This window comes from Myotis daubentonii, chromosome 4, assembly GCF_963259705.1.
Source record: "Myotis daubentonii chromosome 4, mMyoDau2.1, whole genome shotgun sequence".
NCBI lineage: Eukaryota > Metazoa > Chordata > Mammalia > Chiroptera > Vespertilionidae > Myotis > Myotis daubentonii.
Window position 1 is genome coordinate 74854694 of NC_081843.1, and position 20036 is coordinate 74874729.

At 43.3% G+C, this 20036-nt stretch overlaps 1 protein-coding gene and 1 long non-coding RNA gene across 4 annotated transcripts in view; both read left to right on the top strand.

Moving 5' to 3' along the window:
* Positions 1 to 20036, top strand: part of LOC132233506 (uncharacterized) — a 251850-nt gene that overhangs the window by 27622 nt on the left and 204192 nt on the right. The gene's annotated exons all lie outside the window — the stretch shown is intronic.
* Positions 1 to 20036, top strand: part of TBCA (tubulin folding cofactor A) — a 63937-nt gene that overhangs the window by 14491 nt on the left and 29410 nt on the right. Inside the window, exon 2 of one of the 2 annotated variants that reach the window (XM_059694263.1) lies at positions 3953 to 4102. The exons of the other annotated variant lie outside the window; for it this stretch is intronic. Within the exon in view, the coding sequence (XP_059550246.1) occupies positions 3953 to 4102 (150 nt within the window). The remainder of the gene's footprint in view (positions 1 to 3952; positions 4103 to 20036) is intronic. 2 annotated transcript variants of the gene reach the window in all.

The following is a 20036-nucleotide window of genomic DNA, read 5'->3' on the forward strand; positions in this document are numbered from 1 at the left end:
TAAGTGTATATGTATGAGGAGGGAGGATTTTAAGAGTATAATTTTCTTCAAAATATTGCAAGCAAATTTAAATGATAACTCCCTACATGTTAGAATAGTAACTTAAGTTTTTGTTTAGGTAAATGGCTTTTATAACACTTTTTTGAAGAAGAGATTAGAAAATGATTTTGGATGTTTTATGTTTCATAGTAATTCCAGATATAAAGCTAGTAGATATTTGACTTGGTTTTTACAACAATTTATCTTGAAGAAGCTAATTGTATGATATAAGTAAATGTTTGAGGAATATATTGACTGGATTAAATAATGTTTATGTGATTTGGATAAGTTAAGACTTTAAAAAAAATTGCGCGCTTTGATAGTTCTGTGAGGTAAAAACATAAGCATAGTACTTAATTTGTGATCCAGATGCTACAATTTTAGTGAGCACAGAAGTGAATGATGCATACACAAAGAGCATTTCTATTATTCCTCATGCCTATTCAAAACCAAGGAAAAATGAAATAAAATGTTTATGAGAGATTGCCTTATACAGTTTATGGGTTTATTATTATGGTTATGAAGTTAATATCTGAAGGGCAGGTTTAAGTCTATGTGTTGAATTTATTACTGAAGGTAGTAGTATTGGGGCATAGCTTTTTTGTTAGGATTAGTCTTTTGATTAAGATCAAATTTATTTTTTAAATTGGCTTGAGAGAGAGGAAGGGAAAGGGGGGAAGAGAGAGAGAGAGAGAGAGAAACATTGATTTCTTGTTCCACTTATTTATACATTCAATGGTTGCTTCTTGTGTGTGCCCTGACCTGGATGGAACCCACAACCTTGACATATCGGGGTGAAGCTCTAACCATCTGAACTCCCTGGCCAGGGCCAAGATCAAATTTGTATTATACGAAATTATTTTCCCTTATCCTGGAATACATGTTTATTATAAAGAAAATAAGATAAATATTTCCCCCATATTATTTTAGTATCAAATTTTTCACTTTAATGTCCCACGTGGCTGGAATTTTGTTTTCATAAGTTAGAAATAATTGAAACAATGACACAAATCTTCAGTGGCAGTTTGAGATGTTTCTAAAGGCTGACATTCCCTGTTGAGAACCAAATGGACATAATCCGTTCAGTCTTCACATGTGTGTTTTACAATCATTGGAACAGGGGTGACTAATAAATTTGAAGACATCAGCAACTAGTTCTTTCCCTAGCAGCAAGCACACAGAAGCTCATTTTTCTTGCAGTTTTTAAGTGACCACCATAACCCGTGAATATCCCTGTCTTTCTTCCCATGGGAAAAATATTTTCTAATAAGCCAGAGTTCAGAGAAAATGTGAGATGATAACTGGCTACTAATACTCTGCCAACCTGGACTGTGATAAAATTTCCCAGGCCTGAGGATTTCTTCATTGAATTTATTTCAACGGCTACTTAGTGAACATTTGCTATGCGTAAGGCACTATGTTATATATTGACCACTGTTCACCAGAACTTTGTTACTCAGTTTTTGCCAAAAAAATGGCACCCCCATGGGGTTCAATTCTTAGTTGAAAGAGCATTCACAAGTGCTTTGTAACACATAACATGTGATATATCTTAGCTTAACATTCCTTAATAGATGTTCAGGTGAAAATTAAGACTCGTATCTTCCTTGAAATTGGTGACATTTCTCTTAAATACAGTGTTACTAAACTTAAGTAAACTAGGTTTGTGACTTAAAGTAAATTCATTTTAGTAACAGAAAGCATTTTTAATTAAAAACAAATATTACAACATTGTTCTGAATTACAAATAAATATGATTCAAAGTACTGCTCTGAAACCAATGCGTGATGAGAAAAATCTGAAAAGGGAATGGAAATTTTATATCACTTTTATAGTTGAATTGCTGAATACTAATGTTTTCTGCTTCTAAAATTTTGGCATTTAGCTTCCTTTTGCTTATTTTGGCAACATAACAAGGCATGGGAACAGCAGTGTTAGTTAATATTTTTTGAGCTTTCACTATGTGCCATACATTAGCTAAGCACATAACGTGTGTGTCTTTTAACCATTACAGTTCTCATATAAAGTAGTTGTTGTGAACCCCATTTAATAGATGAAGAAATTGAGTTTAAATAATTTGCCCAAAGATAAACAGCCAGCAAGTGGTAGAGCAAGGATGAGAGAGCACCTTTTGAGTGACACCAGTACACTTGACTATACCCTTTTTAATTTTAAGAAATTTATAAAGGAGATGAGACTGACTCTGTGAAGTCATTGGATATAGGAAAATGAATAACACACTCTGTTTTCAAGGAGCTCCTGATGTCAGAGAAAGACAAAAGTCACAGAATTAAGGACAGAATGCTACGTGAACCCAGATTAGGTTATGGCAAACTGCCTCTAGGGCAGGGTTTTTCAACCTTGGCACTTTGACATTTTAATCTGGATACTTCTTTGTTGGGGGCCAGGAAAGCTGTCCTTTTCATTGTAGGGTGTTTAACAGCATCCATGCCCTCTACCCTCTAGATGCCAGTAGCACCCGTCCGCCACACACACTTGTGACAACCTAAATTGTCATATAGCTCCCAGGGTGGGGGGCAGGGTAGGGAATAAAATTGCCCCTGCTGAGAACCACTACTCTAGGGTTAAAGAGGCTTATCATCAATGACATTTGAGTGGGCTCTTAAGGCTGATTACAGGTCACATTCTAGATAGAACTATATGTATAAAAGCATGGAGATGTGTCTCAGTATATTTCATTTGGGAGACAATGTTTGTGATGGTTGGAGTAATTAGGGTGTGTGGGGACTGAGGAGTTAGTAAGAGATAAGGTTGATAAAATAAATTAGGACCCAGTTGTATGTCATGCTAAGAAGTATAGGTGTTTTTTTTCTATAGGTAGTAGAGAGCCATCATAGGTTTACTAGGTGTGTCGGTTAATAATTCGGATTTTGTAATCAAAGAAAACACGATAATCTCAAGAGAAACATCAAAAGTGCTTTATTCAAAATAATGTCCATCGCTAGCTACACATTTCCCCCATCTTTCAGGTAATTTTTGGATACCGTCCCAAAAGAACTTTTCTTATTTTGAGGCAAACCATTTAGAGACCCAATTTTCCACTTCTTCATATGTTTTGAAGTGCTGCTCAGAAAGTGCATGTGCCATTGATTGGAACAAGTGGTAATCTGAAGGAGCAAGGTCTGGTGAATATGGTGGGTGGGTTAATACTTCCCAGGCAAGGTCTTTTAAACGCAGTGGTTCTCAACCTTGGCTGCACATTAGAATCACCTGGGAATCTTTTTAAACTCCTCCGGAATGAGGCCCAGAAATCAGGATTTTAAAAAGATTCCCAGGTGATTCTAATGTGCAGCCAAGGCTGAGAACCACTGTTTTAACGTGTCTCTAACTGGTTTTGAAGTGTGTGATGGTGCGTCATCATGAAGCAAAATTACTTTGCCGTGTCTTCTGGCCCATTCTGGTTGTTTCACGATCAAAGTGTGGTTCAAATTGATTATTTGTTGTCAGTAGCAATCAGTATTAATGGTTTCACCTGGTTTTAGAAGCTCATAATACACCACACCTTCCTGATCCCACCAAACGCAGTGCATTGTCTTCTTTCTGAAGCGATTTGGCCTTGCAGTCGATGTTGATGGTTGACCTGGATCAACCCATGGTTTTGTGCATTTGGGATTCTCAAAATAAATCCACTTTTCATCGCCAGTCACAATTTGATGCAAAAAAAGACTTTCTTTCGTGCCGTTGAAGCAACATTTTACTGATGACTTTTCAGTTTTCCATTTGTCTTTTGTTCAGTTGATGTGTGGCACCCATTTTCCTCCCTTTAAAATCTTTCCCATTGCTTGTAAACAATCGGAAATTGTTTGCTGAGCAACATTTAATCTTTCTGCAAGTTTTTTTTGAGTTTGACATGTATCTTTATCCAATAATGCTTGTAATTGTTGGTCTTCAGACTTTTTCGGTTGACCTGGACGTTCTTTGTCTTTCACATTGAAATCATCACTTTTAAAGCGTTTAAACCAGCGTTCACAAGTATCTTGAGATGGAGCATGTTCACCATAAGCTTCCCGAAGTATTCAGCAGCACTTTTCTTCAAAATAAGGTAATGAATTAAAACTTCCCACAAATGCTCTTTTTTTTTTTTTTTGGCACGAAATTTAACATTTTTAAGCATAAAAATATCTGTGATGTTAACACCTTCAGCAAAGTTGACATATGAAGTTTTGAAGCTTGCTGTCAATACAACAAAAATAGCATACATATCAAATCACATATATATCAACATTTGTGTGACTCCATCCAGTGAAAAAAATCTGCATTTTTATGCAGATCTATATTAAAAATCTATATTAACCGGTACACCTAGTATAGGTGAGTGACAATCTGAATGAACCTCACAGAATTTACTTGCCTCCATTTCTTTGTATCATCAAGTAAGTTCTTTGAGGGCAGAGACCATGTCACTCTTGTTCACCATTATATCCCTAGTGCTACGATGATACTTGGCACAACCTTGTGAAATAGGAAGGATACTAATAGGGAATTTATAGATGTGAAAACTCTTAGAAGAGGTTTTGGTAGCCATGAGAATGGAACTTGAAGACCTTCATACTCAGGGAGTGTAATAATCAAGGGCCCCAGCTACTGAACTGTGAACACTGTTAAAACATTTTTTCTCCAGGCCTCACTTTTCATGAGTTGCTGGACAGCAAGTGGCAGACTCACCTTTTCCTGAGAGACGTGCATAGCCTTGCCAAACCTTCTAAAATTGCATGGCAGTCTAGGATGCTCCTTCCTAACCTTTCCTTACTCTCCTTCATTCCGAGTCCAACTTGCATCATTATCCAATGACTCTCCTAGCCTTTGCCAGCCACCTTCCCATTTTCTCTCTCAGGAGTGTTTGCACTGATAAAATTCTTGCAGGTTTAATCCCATTTTAGTGTTTGCTTCTCCAAGGCCCAGAACGCAGAAATTAAGTGACTTTCAAAAGAACACACAGTTATTAAGTGGCAAAATAGATTAGACAATCTAGGGCAGCCGTGGACAAACTACGGCCCGCGGGCCGGATCTGGCCCGTTTGAAATGAATAAAACTAAAAAAAAAAAAAAAAGACAGTACCCTTTTATGTAATGATGTTTACTTTGAATTTATATTAGTTCACACAAACACTCCATCCATGCTTTTGTTCCAGCCCTCCGATCCAGTTTAAGAACCCATTGTGGCCCTCAAGTCAAAAAGTTTGCCCACCCCTGATCTAGGGCTTGGGTCTGTTAGTCCATGCCTTTAACCATCAACACTAATAAAAGAGAAAAATGGTAATTGGCGTACGAGCTACCCTTTTCATTGGCTAATCAGGGCTATATGCAAATTAACTGCCAACTAAGATTGGCAGTTAACTGCCAACAAGATGGCAGTTAATTTGCATATGTAGGCACAATGCAGGGAGGCGAAAGGGAAAGCAGGAAGAAGCCCCCTGCCACTGACAGTGATCGGAAACCCAGGGGGGAGCTAAGAGCTGGAGGGGCAGGGCAAAGGCGGCCCTGGGGCCGCCTTTGCCCTGCCCCCCAGCCATGATCGGAGAATCAGGTGCCTTTTCCACCCTGGCCAGTGATAGCAGGAAGTAGGGGTGGAGCCAGCGATGGGAGCTGGGCACGGTCGAAGCTGGCAGTCCCAGGAGCTAGGGGCCCCTTGCCTGGGCCTAAAGTGAAGCCCACGATCGCGGGGCCACTGCAGCTGTGGGTCCCCGCTGCCCGGGCCGGACGCCTAGGCCAGAGGCGTCAGGCCTGGGCAAGGGGCCGATCCTGCGATTGGAGGGTGATGGGGGTCAACGCCTGAGGGCTCCCAGTATGTGAGAGGGGGCAGGTTGGGCTGAGGGACACTCCCCCCCGCCACCCAGTGCACGAATTTCGTGCACCGGGCCCCTAGTTCATTATATGCTATTTTTTCAGTAAGGCAATAACTTTTGACTGGCATTTATTTCTCCTAGCTAATCTTTTGAGTCTAATGGTGTGATAAAGTGCCTTAATTCTGTAGTTGATTACCAAGCCTTTAAGAATCTCATCCGGCCAGTGTGGCTCAGTGGATGAGTGTTGACCCATGAACCTGGAGGTCATGATTTGATTCCCAGTCAGGGCACATGCCCAGGAGGCAGGCTCAATCTCCAATAGGGGCCATGCAGGAAACAATCAATGATTCTCTCTCATCATTGATGTTTCTATCTCTCTATGCCTCCCTCTCTCTGAAATCAATAAAAACATTTTTTAAAAAAGGATCTCAGATAGTTATTCCACAGCCCAGTTAAGAATTTTCTGGCTATTGTTTTCATTTTATAAACAATGGTATGGGAGTGGAAGAAAATACAATATACAATTTATGTTTTGTTAAATTTCTGAGATTTTTTCAAATCCCCAAATTTGCAAACAATAATTTCCTTAGATTTCTGTACTTATTATTATCTCTGTCACTAGCAATTTACTTTCTTTTCTGGGTCTTTTTCCTGCAAGAAACAAAATGTGTGTGTGTTTTAATTCATTTACTAAAATTATATCACAAGGATAAAATAAAGAACAGAAAAACTACATTGAAATTTGATGCTGGACAGTTGTCAGACTCATTCACAATATTGGTGACTTATTTCTGAATGCTGCCTTCTCAGCTCATAATCTTTAGAATTGTATTTTAAGCAAAATTAAAACTATATTATATGAACACAAGAGGCCCGGTGCATGAAATTCGTGGACGGGTAGGGTCCCTAGGCCTGGCCAGCAATCAGGGCCGATCAGGGTCTTCTGGCTGCTGGCCAGGGCCTTCCTTCATTCCGTGCTGCCCCCTGGTAGTCAGCACACATCATAACGAGCGATCAAACTCCCGGTCAAACTCCCAAGGGGACACTTTGCATATTAGCCTTTTATACATATAGATTTTTAGGTATTTACTGAAAGTTAAGTCTTCAAATGTTATAGTCCCCAAATGTCCTTTGTATTCTCTTGGAGACCATTGACACTGGCGAGATAAGAAATGTCCAAACTTGTAGAGAATTTTTGTAAGAGTTTATTTGTACCAAACTGATGACATGCCAGAAAGCAAGATCTCAAGTGCTTCTGAAGAATGGCAGTTTGCAGCTTCTTTTTTTTGCATCTGAAATTAAGAAGGGAATTTAAGAAAGATTACATGAAGGTGGGAGAAAACAAAATAGGATTTGGATTATAGGATAGTTAAGATTATGTGTTCTCTTAAGGGTGTTTATTTCTAAGGTGAGTTAATCTAGATGCACAGAAGTAATGGACAGGGCTTGAATAAGGCAAAGATAAATCTTTTACTAAAGTAATATGCCTGTTGTGTGACTATCCACTATGACCTGCTCAGTTAGGAATTTATGATCAGATCACCCTGTGAGGGTACTTTCTGTAGAACCCTATTTTCATCCAGTTTTATGGCCAGAAAAATATGGAGTAGAAGGGGGAGATGAGTGAGAGACATGTAGAGGAACGGGACACAAGGTAATAGAAAGGGGAGTAAGAGGTGAAAGAAAGAATGAATGTTACTTGCTTTGGACGATGGGCCTCATGAAACAGGAGGTCATGGTTCAATTCCAGGTCAGGGCATGTGCCCAGGTTGCAGAGGATGTGCAGAAGGCAGTCGATCAGTGATTCTCTCTCATCATTGATGTTTCTATCTCTCCCTCTCCCCATGTCTCTCACTCGTCTCTCCCCTTCTACTCCCTACTTACTGGCCATAAAATAACATTACACTTATTTTCATTAAAGGGTGAAGGTCCTTGGGAGTGGCAAAACATGCTTTATTCTCTTTGCAGTCTTCAGAATCCAGGATAGTGCCTTAAACTTAATAGTTATTCAGGAAGTTTTTGAGAGCCCTGGCTGGGGTGGCTCAGTTGGTTGGAGTGTCATCCTGTACATCAAAAGGTTGTGGATTCCATTCCCAGTCAGGGCACATACCTAGGTTGTGGGTTCAGCCCCTAACAAGGGCGTGTACAGTAGGCAACCAATTGATGTTTCTCTCTTGCCCTTACTCTCTCTAAAATACATACATGTGTGTGTGTGTGTGTGTAAGTATGTATATATATGTATATACATACACATATATATATCCACACACACATTTATGTCTATATATTATATATACATTATACAAACACACACACACACACACATATATATAATATATATCAATAAAAACTTATCCTTGGGTGAAGTTTTATAGGGTGGAAAAAGAAGTGTTTGATTCAAAGCTAAATGACTGGCTGGTAAATCGGTGCTCACAGTTCTTCAATCCTTAATTGTTAGAGAGAGTACTCTGATTAGGCTAACTAGAGTGGCCTCTCAGGATATAAAGTATTCCCTGAACTGTATCAATAGCAGCCTGAGAGGTAGATGAAATTTAGCCAAGGGCCAATTTCAGGCTCAAGCCAATTTCCCTACTCTGTTTTAGGGCTTGTAAATATATCAACTTTTGAATATCAAATCTTTCTTCAGGCCTTTTTTAACCATGCCGTTTCTTCCGACTAGCACATCCCCAACATACAGCTCAGATTAAGATTTATTAATCCTTAATTTTTAGGTCTCTTCTTAATCATTACTTCTTGCCTGAAGTCTTCCCTGGCTAATGGCAGAATCAGTGCTCTTCGTATGTGTCCTATGCACCATCAAACCTACAGATTTAACTGCATCTGCACCCTTACTTTCCTCATTACTTCCTCTTAGAATCAAAGATCTGAACCTTTTATGGAAAGCCAACATACTACGTGTGCTCTAAATGCCATCCTGTCTAGCCCTTTGTGTTTGTCTCTTCTCTTTTCTGTGTCTTTAATTTCTTTATCAGTTTCTTACCAAGTATCCAAGCATGATGAAGTCACTAACATCTTAAAGAATCAACACCAACCTTTATCTCATTTTCCTCCCTAGGAGCCATACTTGTCAAAAGAGTTGTCTGTATTCACAGGCTCCACACTCCAACCTCTCAGTCACTTCTTAACCCACTGTAGTCTGATTCTTTTCTTACCAACAGTGGTGAAACAAAGGTCACCCATATACTAATATGGATGGGCACATTAGCTCTGGACATTTTCACTTTAATGTCACATGGGTACCTCAAACATAGCATGATCTAAAAGGTACTAGTTGAATGTTTTTCCTTTCCTGTGCTCCTTCTTATATATTTTTCTCTTGGGCTCCTCTCTCAGACAGTGGCACTATTTTTGGCTTCTCCCACATCCATCATTCACCACTAAAATAATTTTCAACTTTATCTACATCTCTTATTTCCCACAGCTACCACCTGGACTAGCCACCACATTCTTTCTTCTGGATTACTACCATACTCTCTTGTCTACCTGACCCTAGTCTATGGCCCCTCTCTATTGCATTCTCCATAGTGTAGTTATAGTGATATTTGAAAAAGGCAAATATGATTATGCCTCTTACCTAATATGATTGTCAGTTACATTAAGGAAAATTCCAAATTCTTTAGTATGGCCTTATAAGATTACATTCTGGGGCCCTGCTCTCTTGTGTAGCTTTATCTCTTGCTATAATCCTCCACACTCAAAGAATCCTCTTAATTCTCAAACCAACTTTCCATACTCTTTCTTGCTTTAGAATCTTTCATTGTTCTTTTTTGGTACCTACAATGCTGCCTTCCTGCTTGCTACTCCTGCCACATACCCTTTCTCCTTTGCTCTGTTAATTCTTACTCATCCATCAAATCCTAACTTTGATATCACTTTCTTGGGAAAGCCTTTCCTAACCATCTTTTCTCACCTCCCATTTAATTTGGCTCTGCTGTAAGACAAAATAAATATTCTCCCCAAAAGATTACTATACTTTACTGAAAGAGTTGTGGTTAGGTTTTAGATTTTAATGTCATATTCTTATTTGGATAACTGGGTTTCTGGTTGTAAATTTCTTTAGTATCTTTTTTATAGGCCTCCAGGGAGCCTTTTACTTGCTACTATGTTTCAAAAGAAGAAAATTATGAGATGAGGACTTGATGAATAGTTAAGAAAGGTATTTCTAAGGGAAGAATTTAATTTCTGCTCCTTGGTCTTATTAACAATGCAGGTAACCTCAAATATATATATCTTACCTAATAATAGACAAACATGTAAATTGACCATCCCTCTGCTACGCTCACAAGCCAATCAGGAGAGTATGCAAATTAACCCAACAAAGATGGCGGTTAATTTGCATACACAGGCGCGGAGCAGCGAAGACTGAAAGCTGAAGAGGCTTCGCTTCTCCACTGCAGCTGGAGCGAAGGCCTGGGTCCCAGGTGCCGGAGGAAAACTAGTGCCGGCAGTCAGGGGAAGGAAGGCCTATTGCACGAATCTCTTCATGCAACGGGCCTCTAGTGTGTGTGTGTGTGTGTGTGTATGTGTATATATATATCTAACTGCTTCTGTAAAGGAACTGGTGGGCCTCTTTTGACTTTGAAATACTGGTCTCAGTAGTATATTTCCCTTGGGAGATGGGCAGGGAGAAGTGATCTAACCAAAGATGACTCCTTCTCTATAGAGCAGCTTATTTCAAACTTTTTTGATCCAACCCAGAATAATATATTTTATTTTGCATCATGACACAGTATGCTAATGCATATACATATATAAAACTGAAATAAAGTTTAATGAAATATTCATATTTTTACCTTTGTGTTGCACTCTTTGTGTTTTCAGTTCTATTCTATAAAAACAATGCTGATCACAACCCAGTCAATTGATTTCTGGTGTCATGGATTACAATGCTGATTAATGGATTACAAATAGCCTTTTGAAAATACTCCTATAGAAGTATCTGGTGCCTAGAATCCAAACAAGCAGAATCACAGCCAAGTGGGAACCCTTGGTATGGGAAGGACTTGAGAAACAGTTACTGAATACGTCTTATAAACGTAGTTTTGGACCAGGAACTATACTTATTTTATATTCTCTACCACATTGTAGTTAGTCTTTCTATTTTACATGGGGAAACTGAGGCTCAGACAGGCAAGTAACTCATTTAAGGTCATATAAAGGCATTTGCACCATGTCGTTGTGTCTCCCAAGTAACATTGCAGTATACATGGGAAACTTAGAAGGGAATTAGTGACATTTAGGTGTCTTCAAAATTTTATAGTGGAAAATAACAATAAAAAGCCCCATTAAATGTGAGTTGAGACAGGCATAAACATTGACAAACAGTTAAATAGTGATAGATTATATTGGCTTTCCAGAAAGCTTAAGTTCTTCATGCCTCTGCTCAGCCAGGGGGTAGAAGTAATATTCTTAAGGCTGAGATATATGGGGTTTTCTTATTGGTAAGTAAATGAAATATTCAGCAGCTTTACTACTGCACCAGAGCAGATAATAAGGCAATTAGAACTGTTAAATTGATGAAACACCAGACTGGGATGAATTATATCATGATTGCAAAGAAAACAAATTTTACCGCAACTTTTAAGACCTAAAGATGAAAGGCATATTAGTAAACTGAAAGGAAATTGATAGTTAAAGTTCTAGATTTATTGACCTGAAAACCCCACCTAAGCATTTTAGGGTGGTTTAGAATATATTTATCAGCTTTGCAAATAAATAGAAAAAATTATCAGTCTATGCTGATAGCTTAACTTCTTCCATTAATAAAATAAATTTAAGATCTATTTCTTCCTTTCCACTTTTTGTGCTGCAACATACTATCGAGATCATCTAGAGCAGCCCCTCATTTTACAGATGTTGTAAACCTGAGACCTATAGAATTAACAGCTTGCTTACCTAAGATCACATTTCAAAGTAGTCAAGAATTGGAACTAGAACCCAGGTCACATGACATTCCATTGGCTTAACTTTTATTTGACTTGAGTAGGAGCATTGATGAATGACTTCTTATATAAGCTGATTTATGGAATACTGTACTTGGTTTAAAATTCCAATCACATTAGTAATCCCACTGCTAACACATAATGCACTATTTGCCAAATATAGCTGGAAGACAGATGTGGAGATAAGCTAGCCTTTCATGATTCTTTAAGGAATTGACTCTGCTGTTTCATTTTTAACAAAAGCTTTGAATTATATTTTTCAGTGTAATAATCAGATCTGCAAATGAAGACAGACTTCTGGTAGACTCCTTAGCAACATGAGCCTTTTCATATTTATGTCAAAAACTTCAAAAGTGGCTGCTTTAAGCAATCAGGAAAACCATTCAATTATAAGCTCTATCTTCCTTTAGAAAGCTTTTGGGAATATTATCCTCATATATTTCCAAAAGTTCTTTCTGGGTTCCAGGAACCATATATACATATGCCTTTAATTTAAGCAGGCACAACTAAATTCCATTGTTTTAGTTAACTAAATGTTAGACCTCTAATATTCATCATCTGTATTATCCTATACTAGAGGCCCCTTGGCCTGGCCTGTGGGATCAGGCCAAAACGGGCTCTCCGACATCCCCTAAGGGGTCCTGGATTGTGAGAGGGTGCAGACCAGGCTGAAGGATCCCACTGGTGCAATGGGCCGGTTTTGGCTGATCCCCACAGACCAGGCTGAGGGACCCCACTGGTTTTGGCCTGATCCCCGCAGGCCAGGCTGAGGGACCCCATTGGTGCACAAATCTGTGCACTGGGCTGGTTTCATCCCGATCCCTACAGGCCAGGGTGAGGGACCCTACCGGTGAACAAATCCGTGCACTGAGCCTCTAATATGCATATAAGATCTTTGTTTAATCTATTCCCGCCCTCCCCCCTAGCCCCTTCTTTCTGAGGTTCATCAGTCTGTTCCATGTTTCCATGCCTGTGGTTTCTGCTCCTGTGTTGAGTGTCTGCCCCCTGGTGGTCAGTGTACATCATAGCTACCAGCCAGTCAGCCAGTCATTTAGGCTTTTATACTAGTACTAGAGGCCCAGTGCACAAAAATTTGTGCACTGGCAGTGGGGGTGGGGGGTGTCCCTCAGCCCCACTTGTGCCCTCTCACAGTCTTGGACCCCTCGGGAGATAACGACCTGCTGGCTTAGCCTGCTCCCGGGTGGCAGAGGGCAGGCCCAATCCCTAGGTGCAGCCCCTGGTCGGGCTCTGAGCAGGGCCAATTGGGGAGTTGGGGCACTGCCCCCTGTCATGCACAGAGCATGATTGGGAGGTTGTGATGCCACCCCTAGTCATGCTCAGGGTAGGGCCGATTGGGGGGTTGGGGCGCTGCCCCCTGTCACACGCAAGGCAGGGTCGATGGGGAGGTTGCGGCGCCACCCCCTGTCACACGCACAGAGCAGGGCCGATCAGGGGGTTGGGGCACTCCCCCTTGTCACACTCAGGGCAGGGCCGATGGGGAGGTTGTGGCTCCACCCTGTCACACACAGAGCAGGGCCCATGGCGGGGTTGGGGCGCCGCACCCTGTCACACACAGAGCAGGGCCAATTGGGGTTGGGGAGCTCCCCCCTATCAGGCACAGAGCAGGGCCGATCAGGGGGTTGGGGCGCCTTCCCCTGTCACGAACAGAGCAGGCGGATAGGGAGGTTGTGGCCCCTCCACCTGTCACACACAGAGCTGCAGGGCGATCAGGGGGTTTGGGCGCTGCCCCCTGTCACGCTGCTCCAGGGGCCAGGAGGCCTCGTGGCTCTGCTTGACACAGGGGCAGTGAGGCCTCACTGCTCTGCTGATCCCGGTGCTAGAAGGCCTCACTGCTCCGCTGATCCCGGTGCTGGGAGGCCTTGCAGCTCCGCTTGACACAGGGGCAGTGAGGCCTCGCTGCTCCGCTGATCCCGGTGCTGGGAGGCCTCGCGGCTCCGCTTGACAAGGGCAGTGAGGCCTCGCTGCTTCGCTGATCCTGGTGCTGGGAGGCTCTGCTGATCCGGTGCCAGGAGGCCTCGTGGCTCCGCTGATCCCGGTGCCAGGAGGCCTCGCGGCTCCGCTGATCGCAGTGCCGGGAGTCCTTGCAGCTCCGCTGATCCCGGGGCATGAGGCCTCGCTGCTCCACTGATCCCGGTGCTGGGAGGCATATTACCCTTTTACTATATAGGATAGAGGCCTGGTGCATGGGTGGGGGCCAGCTGGTTTGCCCTGAAGGGTGTCCCGGATCAGGGTGGGGGTCCCCACTGGGGTGCCTGGCCAGCCTGGATGAGGGGATGATGGCTGTTTGCAGCTGGTCATACCCCCTTCAGGGTGGGGGTCCCCACTGGGGTGCCTGGCCAGTCTGGGTGAGGGGCTGAGGGCTGTTTTCAGGCTGTGGGTGACTGAAGCTCCCAACCTCTCCTTTTCTTCTTTTTTCTTTTCTTTTTTTTTTTAAATATATATATTTTATTGATTTTTTACAGAGAGGAAGGGAGAGAGAGAGAGAGAGTCAGAAACATCGATGAGAGAGAAACATCGATCAGCCGCCTCCTGCACATCCCCCACTGGGGATGTGCCCGCAACCCAGGCACATGCCCCCGACCGGAATCGAACCTGGGACCCTTCCGTCCGCAGGCCGACGCTCTATCCACTGAGCCAAACCGGTTTCGGCTTTTTTCTTTTTTTATTCTGGGATTTATTTACCTTCTATGGCTGTCACTGGAACTGAGAGCCGGCTTTAGCTCTGAGGCTCGGCTCCAGCTCTGAGACCTCGGCTGCTGAAAGCAGGGATATGGGTTTGTTTGGGTTCTATAATTGAAACACTGTTTCAACTCCAGCTCTGAGGCCCAGCTGGCTGAAAGTAGGTTTCTGGGGATGGTTTAGCTTCTATGTTTACAACATTGTTTCTTAGAGTGCAAGCTCAGAACCCAGCAGTGGCCGGCGGGGAACCTTGGCTTCCTCCTTCACTGGAGCAAGCAAGCCTCCTGTTCGCTTCAGCTGCCTGGCTGCCAGCCGCCATCTTGGTTGGCAGTTAATTTGCATATCGCCCTGATTAGCCAATGGGAAGCGTGTCGGAGGTACGGTTAATTACCATGTTTGTCTATTATTAGATAGGATATATAGCTAATAAAAGCCTAATATGCAAATTGTCCCCTTGGGCGGTCGTTTGACCGGGAGCTCGACCACTCGCTATGACATGTGTTGACCACCAGGGGGCGGTGCAGAACATGGCAGGCATTGGCAACATAGTGCTGGCAACGGGGAGCAGTGGAGGTACTGCCAGCCCCAATGGGCCCCAACGGGCCCCAACGAGAGCGGGACCAGGCAGGATGGTGGAGCAGGTGAATGGGCAGCGCCAAGTCAAGGCAAGTGCGAGCAGAGGCCCGATTGCCACGCAAATGGCGACCCACGGCGGGGGGTCCAGCTTTCAGGCACTGAGGGGGCCAGGTGGGGGTCTGGCCCTGATAGATTGCCCCACAGGTGGCGACCAAAATGATTAATACTTTCATGAAAATTAAAATAAATTCAAGTTGTAAATATGAAATAAAGACGAGCCGTTTAATCATACCAAAGGTAAGGATGGCATTATATTGTTTATTCGGGATAGTTTTTCTGTATTTTAGTTGTAATTCCAGTTTGGTCCTGGGAGCATGTCAGTATAGTTTCTCCACTTACTCCACCGCTGATGGCATTATATTGAATTGGGGATGGTGTTCTGCATCATGCCATGGGTGTTGTGTTAAATAGTCTTATTTAAATGTTATTCGTTACCGGGAAGAAAAAATGCAAAAAAATATGCAAAGGATGCAAAACTTTAATTGTAATTAGAACTGAAAAGAGCTAGAGTGGTGAGACATGCCTGGGTAGATAAGCACAGTGAAATTTCCTTTGAGGGGAAAATAGAGCAGATTAAGTGCATTAAAATGTTTTGTTTCTAATTTGGCATTTGCCAATCTCAATAAAAATTGTGTACCCCAGTTAAGAGCCTGTCTTTCATGTAGTGACTCTTTATTCAAGGTATCAATAGACCCAAATCTCTCAATAATATGCAAAACATAGATAAATGATTTCATAGGCCATAAGATACCTATTTGTTTATAGAAAAACATTTTTAAGATTTAGAGAAATTCTGAAACAGGCAACTTGTCATCACTCTGTGGAGGAGCTACAGTTCTAGAAAATGATTTTAGTAGTATCCCAAAACACTAACTGGAAAGATATTTTCATTTTTCTTTAAAGTACTTTAAGGAGAAAAGATTGTAATAAGTTTATTCAATATCAGTAACAGCCACCCTGAATATTAAGTTAATGAGACTCTACCTAGAAATTACCTCTCAAGTTTTATGGAAGTTTCTCTTCCTAAAAAAATAAATTTGTTAACTTTCACTTTACCATTAAATTAAAATATTTTATTTTATTTGTGGGAAGTGCTCTCTTATCCACATAAGACTTAGAAGCCATAAAGGTAAGATTGATAGACTTGACTATATAAACATTATAAAATAAAATTTCTTTAGGAAAACAGCAGGAAATGAGGTAAAAGAGGAAAAATAAAAAAAGTGGAAAGACAAATGACCTATTGGGGAAAGTATTTATTTACTGCATGAGAGATAAAGAATAAATTAATAAAGAAGAGATGAATACCCCAGCATAAAAGTAAGAATATAGATAGGAAGTTTACACACAAAGAAAGAAGTAGGATTGGGTGACATATAAAATATTAATAATAGCACTATGCACTACATATGGTTGTAAGCACTTTAGAGATATTAACTTATCACACACTGTGCCCTCTCTCAGTCCGGGACCCCTCACTCCTTACCACCCACCTGCTAGCTGCTCCTTATTGCTCAGCTCACTGCTCCTTAGCGCTGCCGCAGAGGCGGGAAAGGCTCCCACCACCACCACTGTGCTCACTAGCCATGAGCCCGGCTTCTGGTTGAGCACACTGACCACTGGGGGGAAGCTCCTGCATTGAGCGTCTGCCCCCTGGTGGTCAGTGCGCATCATAGTGATCAGTCATTCTGGTTGTTCTGGTCATTCTGCTGTAATGGCCGCTTAGGCTTTTATTATATAGACTAGAGGCCCGGTGCACAAAAATTTGTGCACTCGGGGGGGAGGGGGGGTCCCTCAGCCTGGCCTGTGCCCTCTCGCAGTCTGGGACCCCTCGGGAGATAACGACCTGCTGGCTTAGGCCTGCTCCCGGGTGGCAGAGGGCAGGCCCAATCCCTAGGTGCAGCCCCTGATCGGGCTCAGAGCAGGGCCGATTGGGGGGTTGGGGCGCCACCCCCTGTCACACTCAAGGCAGGGTCGATGGGGAGGTTGTGGAGCAACCCCCTGTCACACACAGAGCAGGGCCCATCAGGGGGTTGGGGCTCTGTACCCTGTCACACACAGAGCAGGGCCAATCAGGGGGTTGGGGCGCAGCCCCCTATCACGCACAGAGCAGGGCCCATCAGGGGGTTGGGGCGCCACCACTCTCACACTCAGGGCAGGGCCGATGGGGAGGTTATGGCTCTACCCCGTCACACACAGAGCAGGGCCCGAAGGGGTGAGGGGGGGGTTGGGGCGCCGCACCCTGTCACACACAGAGCAGGGCCGATCAGGGGGTTGAGGCACCGCACCCTGTCACACACAGAGCCGCAGGGCGATCAGGGGGTTGGGGAGCTCCCCCCAACAGGCACAGAGCAGGGCTGATCAGGGGGTTGGCGCGCCTTCCCCTGTCACGAACAGAGCAGGGCGGATAGGGAGGTTGTAGCCCTGCCCCCTGTCACACACAGAGCCGCAGGGAGATCAGGGGGTTTGGGCGCTGCCCCCTGTCACGCTGATCCCAGTGCCAGGAGGCCTCTCGGCTCCACTGATCCCGGTGCTGGGAGGCCTCGCAGTTCCGCTGATCCCGGTGCTGGGAGGCATATTACCCTTTTACTATATAGGATAGAGGCCTGGTGCACGAGTGGGGCTGGCTGGTTTGCCCTGAAGGGTGTCCTGGATCAGGGTGGGGATCCCCACTGGGGTGCCTGGCCAGCCTGGATGAGGGGATGATGGCTGTTTGCAGCTGGTCACACACCTTTCAGGGTGGGGGTCCCGCTTGGGTGCGTGGCCAGTCTGGGTGAGGGGCTGAGGGCTGTTTTCAGGCCGACTGAAGCTCCCAACTGCTCCTTTTTTTTCTTTTTTTCTCTTTTATTCTGGGCCAGGTTTAGCTCTGGCTCCAGCTCTGAGGCCTCTGCTGCTGAAAGAAGGTATCTGCTTTGTTTGTGTTCTATAATCGAAACAATGTATAACTCCAGCTCTGAGATCCCGGGCTCGCTGAAAGCAGGTTTCTGGGGTTTTGTTTAGCTTCTATATTTGTTACAATGTTTCTTAAACTGCAAGCTCAGAGGCCTGCAAGGCAGGCGGGGGAACGTTGGAGTCCTCCGTCACTGAAGCAAGCAAGCCTCATGTTAGTTTCAAGCTGCCTGGCTGCCGGCCGCCATCTTGGCTGGCAGTTAATTTGCATATCTTGCTGATTAGCCAAGGGGAAGGGTAGCGGTCGTATGCCAATTACCATGTTTCTCTTTTATTATATAGGATAATATTATTGTCAGACACTGTTTTCTTGCTTTACAGTTGAAGAAACTGAAGCACCAAGAATTTAAATAACTTTGAACCAGTGGATCTAGCATTCAGATTCAGACAGTCTGGCTCCAGACTCTACCCTTAATTACTGTATCTCAATAATCACAAAAATGCAAATAAGCACAGCAATGATATTATTGGTCACCTATAATATTTGCATGGATAAAAACACCAATGCCAAGTGTTGGTGAGAGAAATGGGCTTTATTCTCACTCTTGGTGGGAATGTCAATTGGTACAATATTTGTGGAGGGCAATTTGGCAATATATATCGCTAAGTAAAATCCATATAATCTTTCACCCAGAAATAGCATGCTAAGATTTTCATCGAAAGAAGATAAGCAGACAAGGGTAAAGATGTATGTTTAATGATGTTCATCTCAGTGTTTATAATGCTACTGAAAATTCGAAATAATTTAAATATTTCATCGATAGGATATTGTTTAATATAGTACTAATCAATTACACACAGTTGTACCATCAAAATGTTCTTTGTTTTTAAACAGAGCATATCAGTATTACTTAACTTTTTCAGATTTATGGCTGTCCTTTATTATAAATAAAATAATCCCATAGGGATTATCAAGTTGTTTAGGTCTTTATATTCTACACTAAGGGCCAGAGCATGAATTCGTGCACCTTCAAAGGAACTGTGGGCCTCGAGGCTGCAGTGAGCACAGGGGCGGGTCTTGGCCCATCCTCCGTGCCTCCGCCTGGCACGTCCTGCCCCAGCCCCCTGTCTGCCAGCAGTTCCGCTCCTGCCACCGCTGCTCTTACATGCTGATGGCGCTGGTCCCGCTCACACCCACTTACGGTGTGGAGCAATTGGGGCCGGCACCAGCAGCAGGTGCAAGCAGGGTGGGCTTCATCAGCAGGTTTGAGTGGCGGCTGCTGCCCCGATTGCCCCTCAGGAGCGGGGGGGGTGGGGAGTTGGAGAAGCCCTGAGGAGTGATCAGGGCCAGCAGCTGCCACTTGCACCTGCTGACGGCACTGAGCGATTGGGACCAGTGCTGGGCGCCGGCAGTGGGTGTGAGCGGCAGCTCAAGCACCAGCAGCGGGTACAAGTGGAGCCGGCCCCGGCAGCAGGTGCGAGTGCCCAGCGGGACTGTGGTACGCAGAAGCAAAGGATTTTCAGTAACCACCAGAGGCTTGCCCCACAGTGGTCTGGCACCCCCGCTCACCTGCTGCTAATGCCCGCCATGTTCCGCGCCCATCCCCTGGTGGTCAGCACACATCATAGTGACCAGTTGTTTGGTTGTTCCGCCGTTCAGTCTATTTGCATATTAGGGTTTTATATATATAGGTGAAATGACCCTAACTGCCTTGGTTTATGTGGTTCTTCTTTCCTTTCCTAGTCAGATTTTCATCATTTTATATAGTGACTGTTTTCTTTTTTTAAAAGCCTTGAATATCTTTTTTATGTTCTTGTTTTTTGTTTGTTTGTTTGTTTCTTAATGTAAGAAAAGAGATCCAGAGTTTTTTGATTTATAAAATTTTCCTGTAAATGTCAAGTAAATAATAAATGATTTTATCCCCAAAAATGAATTTATACTAATAATATCACATTTACCTGAGAAAACAGTACAATTGCTTTTCTGTGTATATATTTCTTAT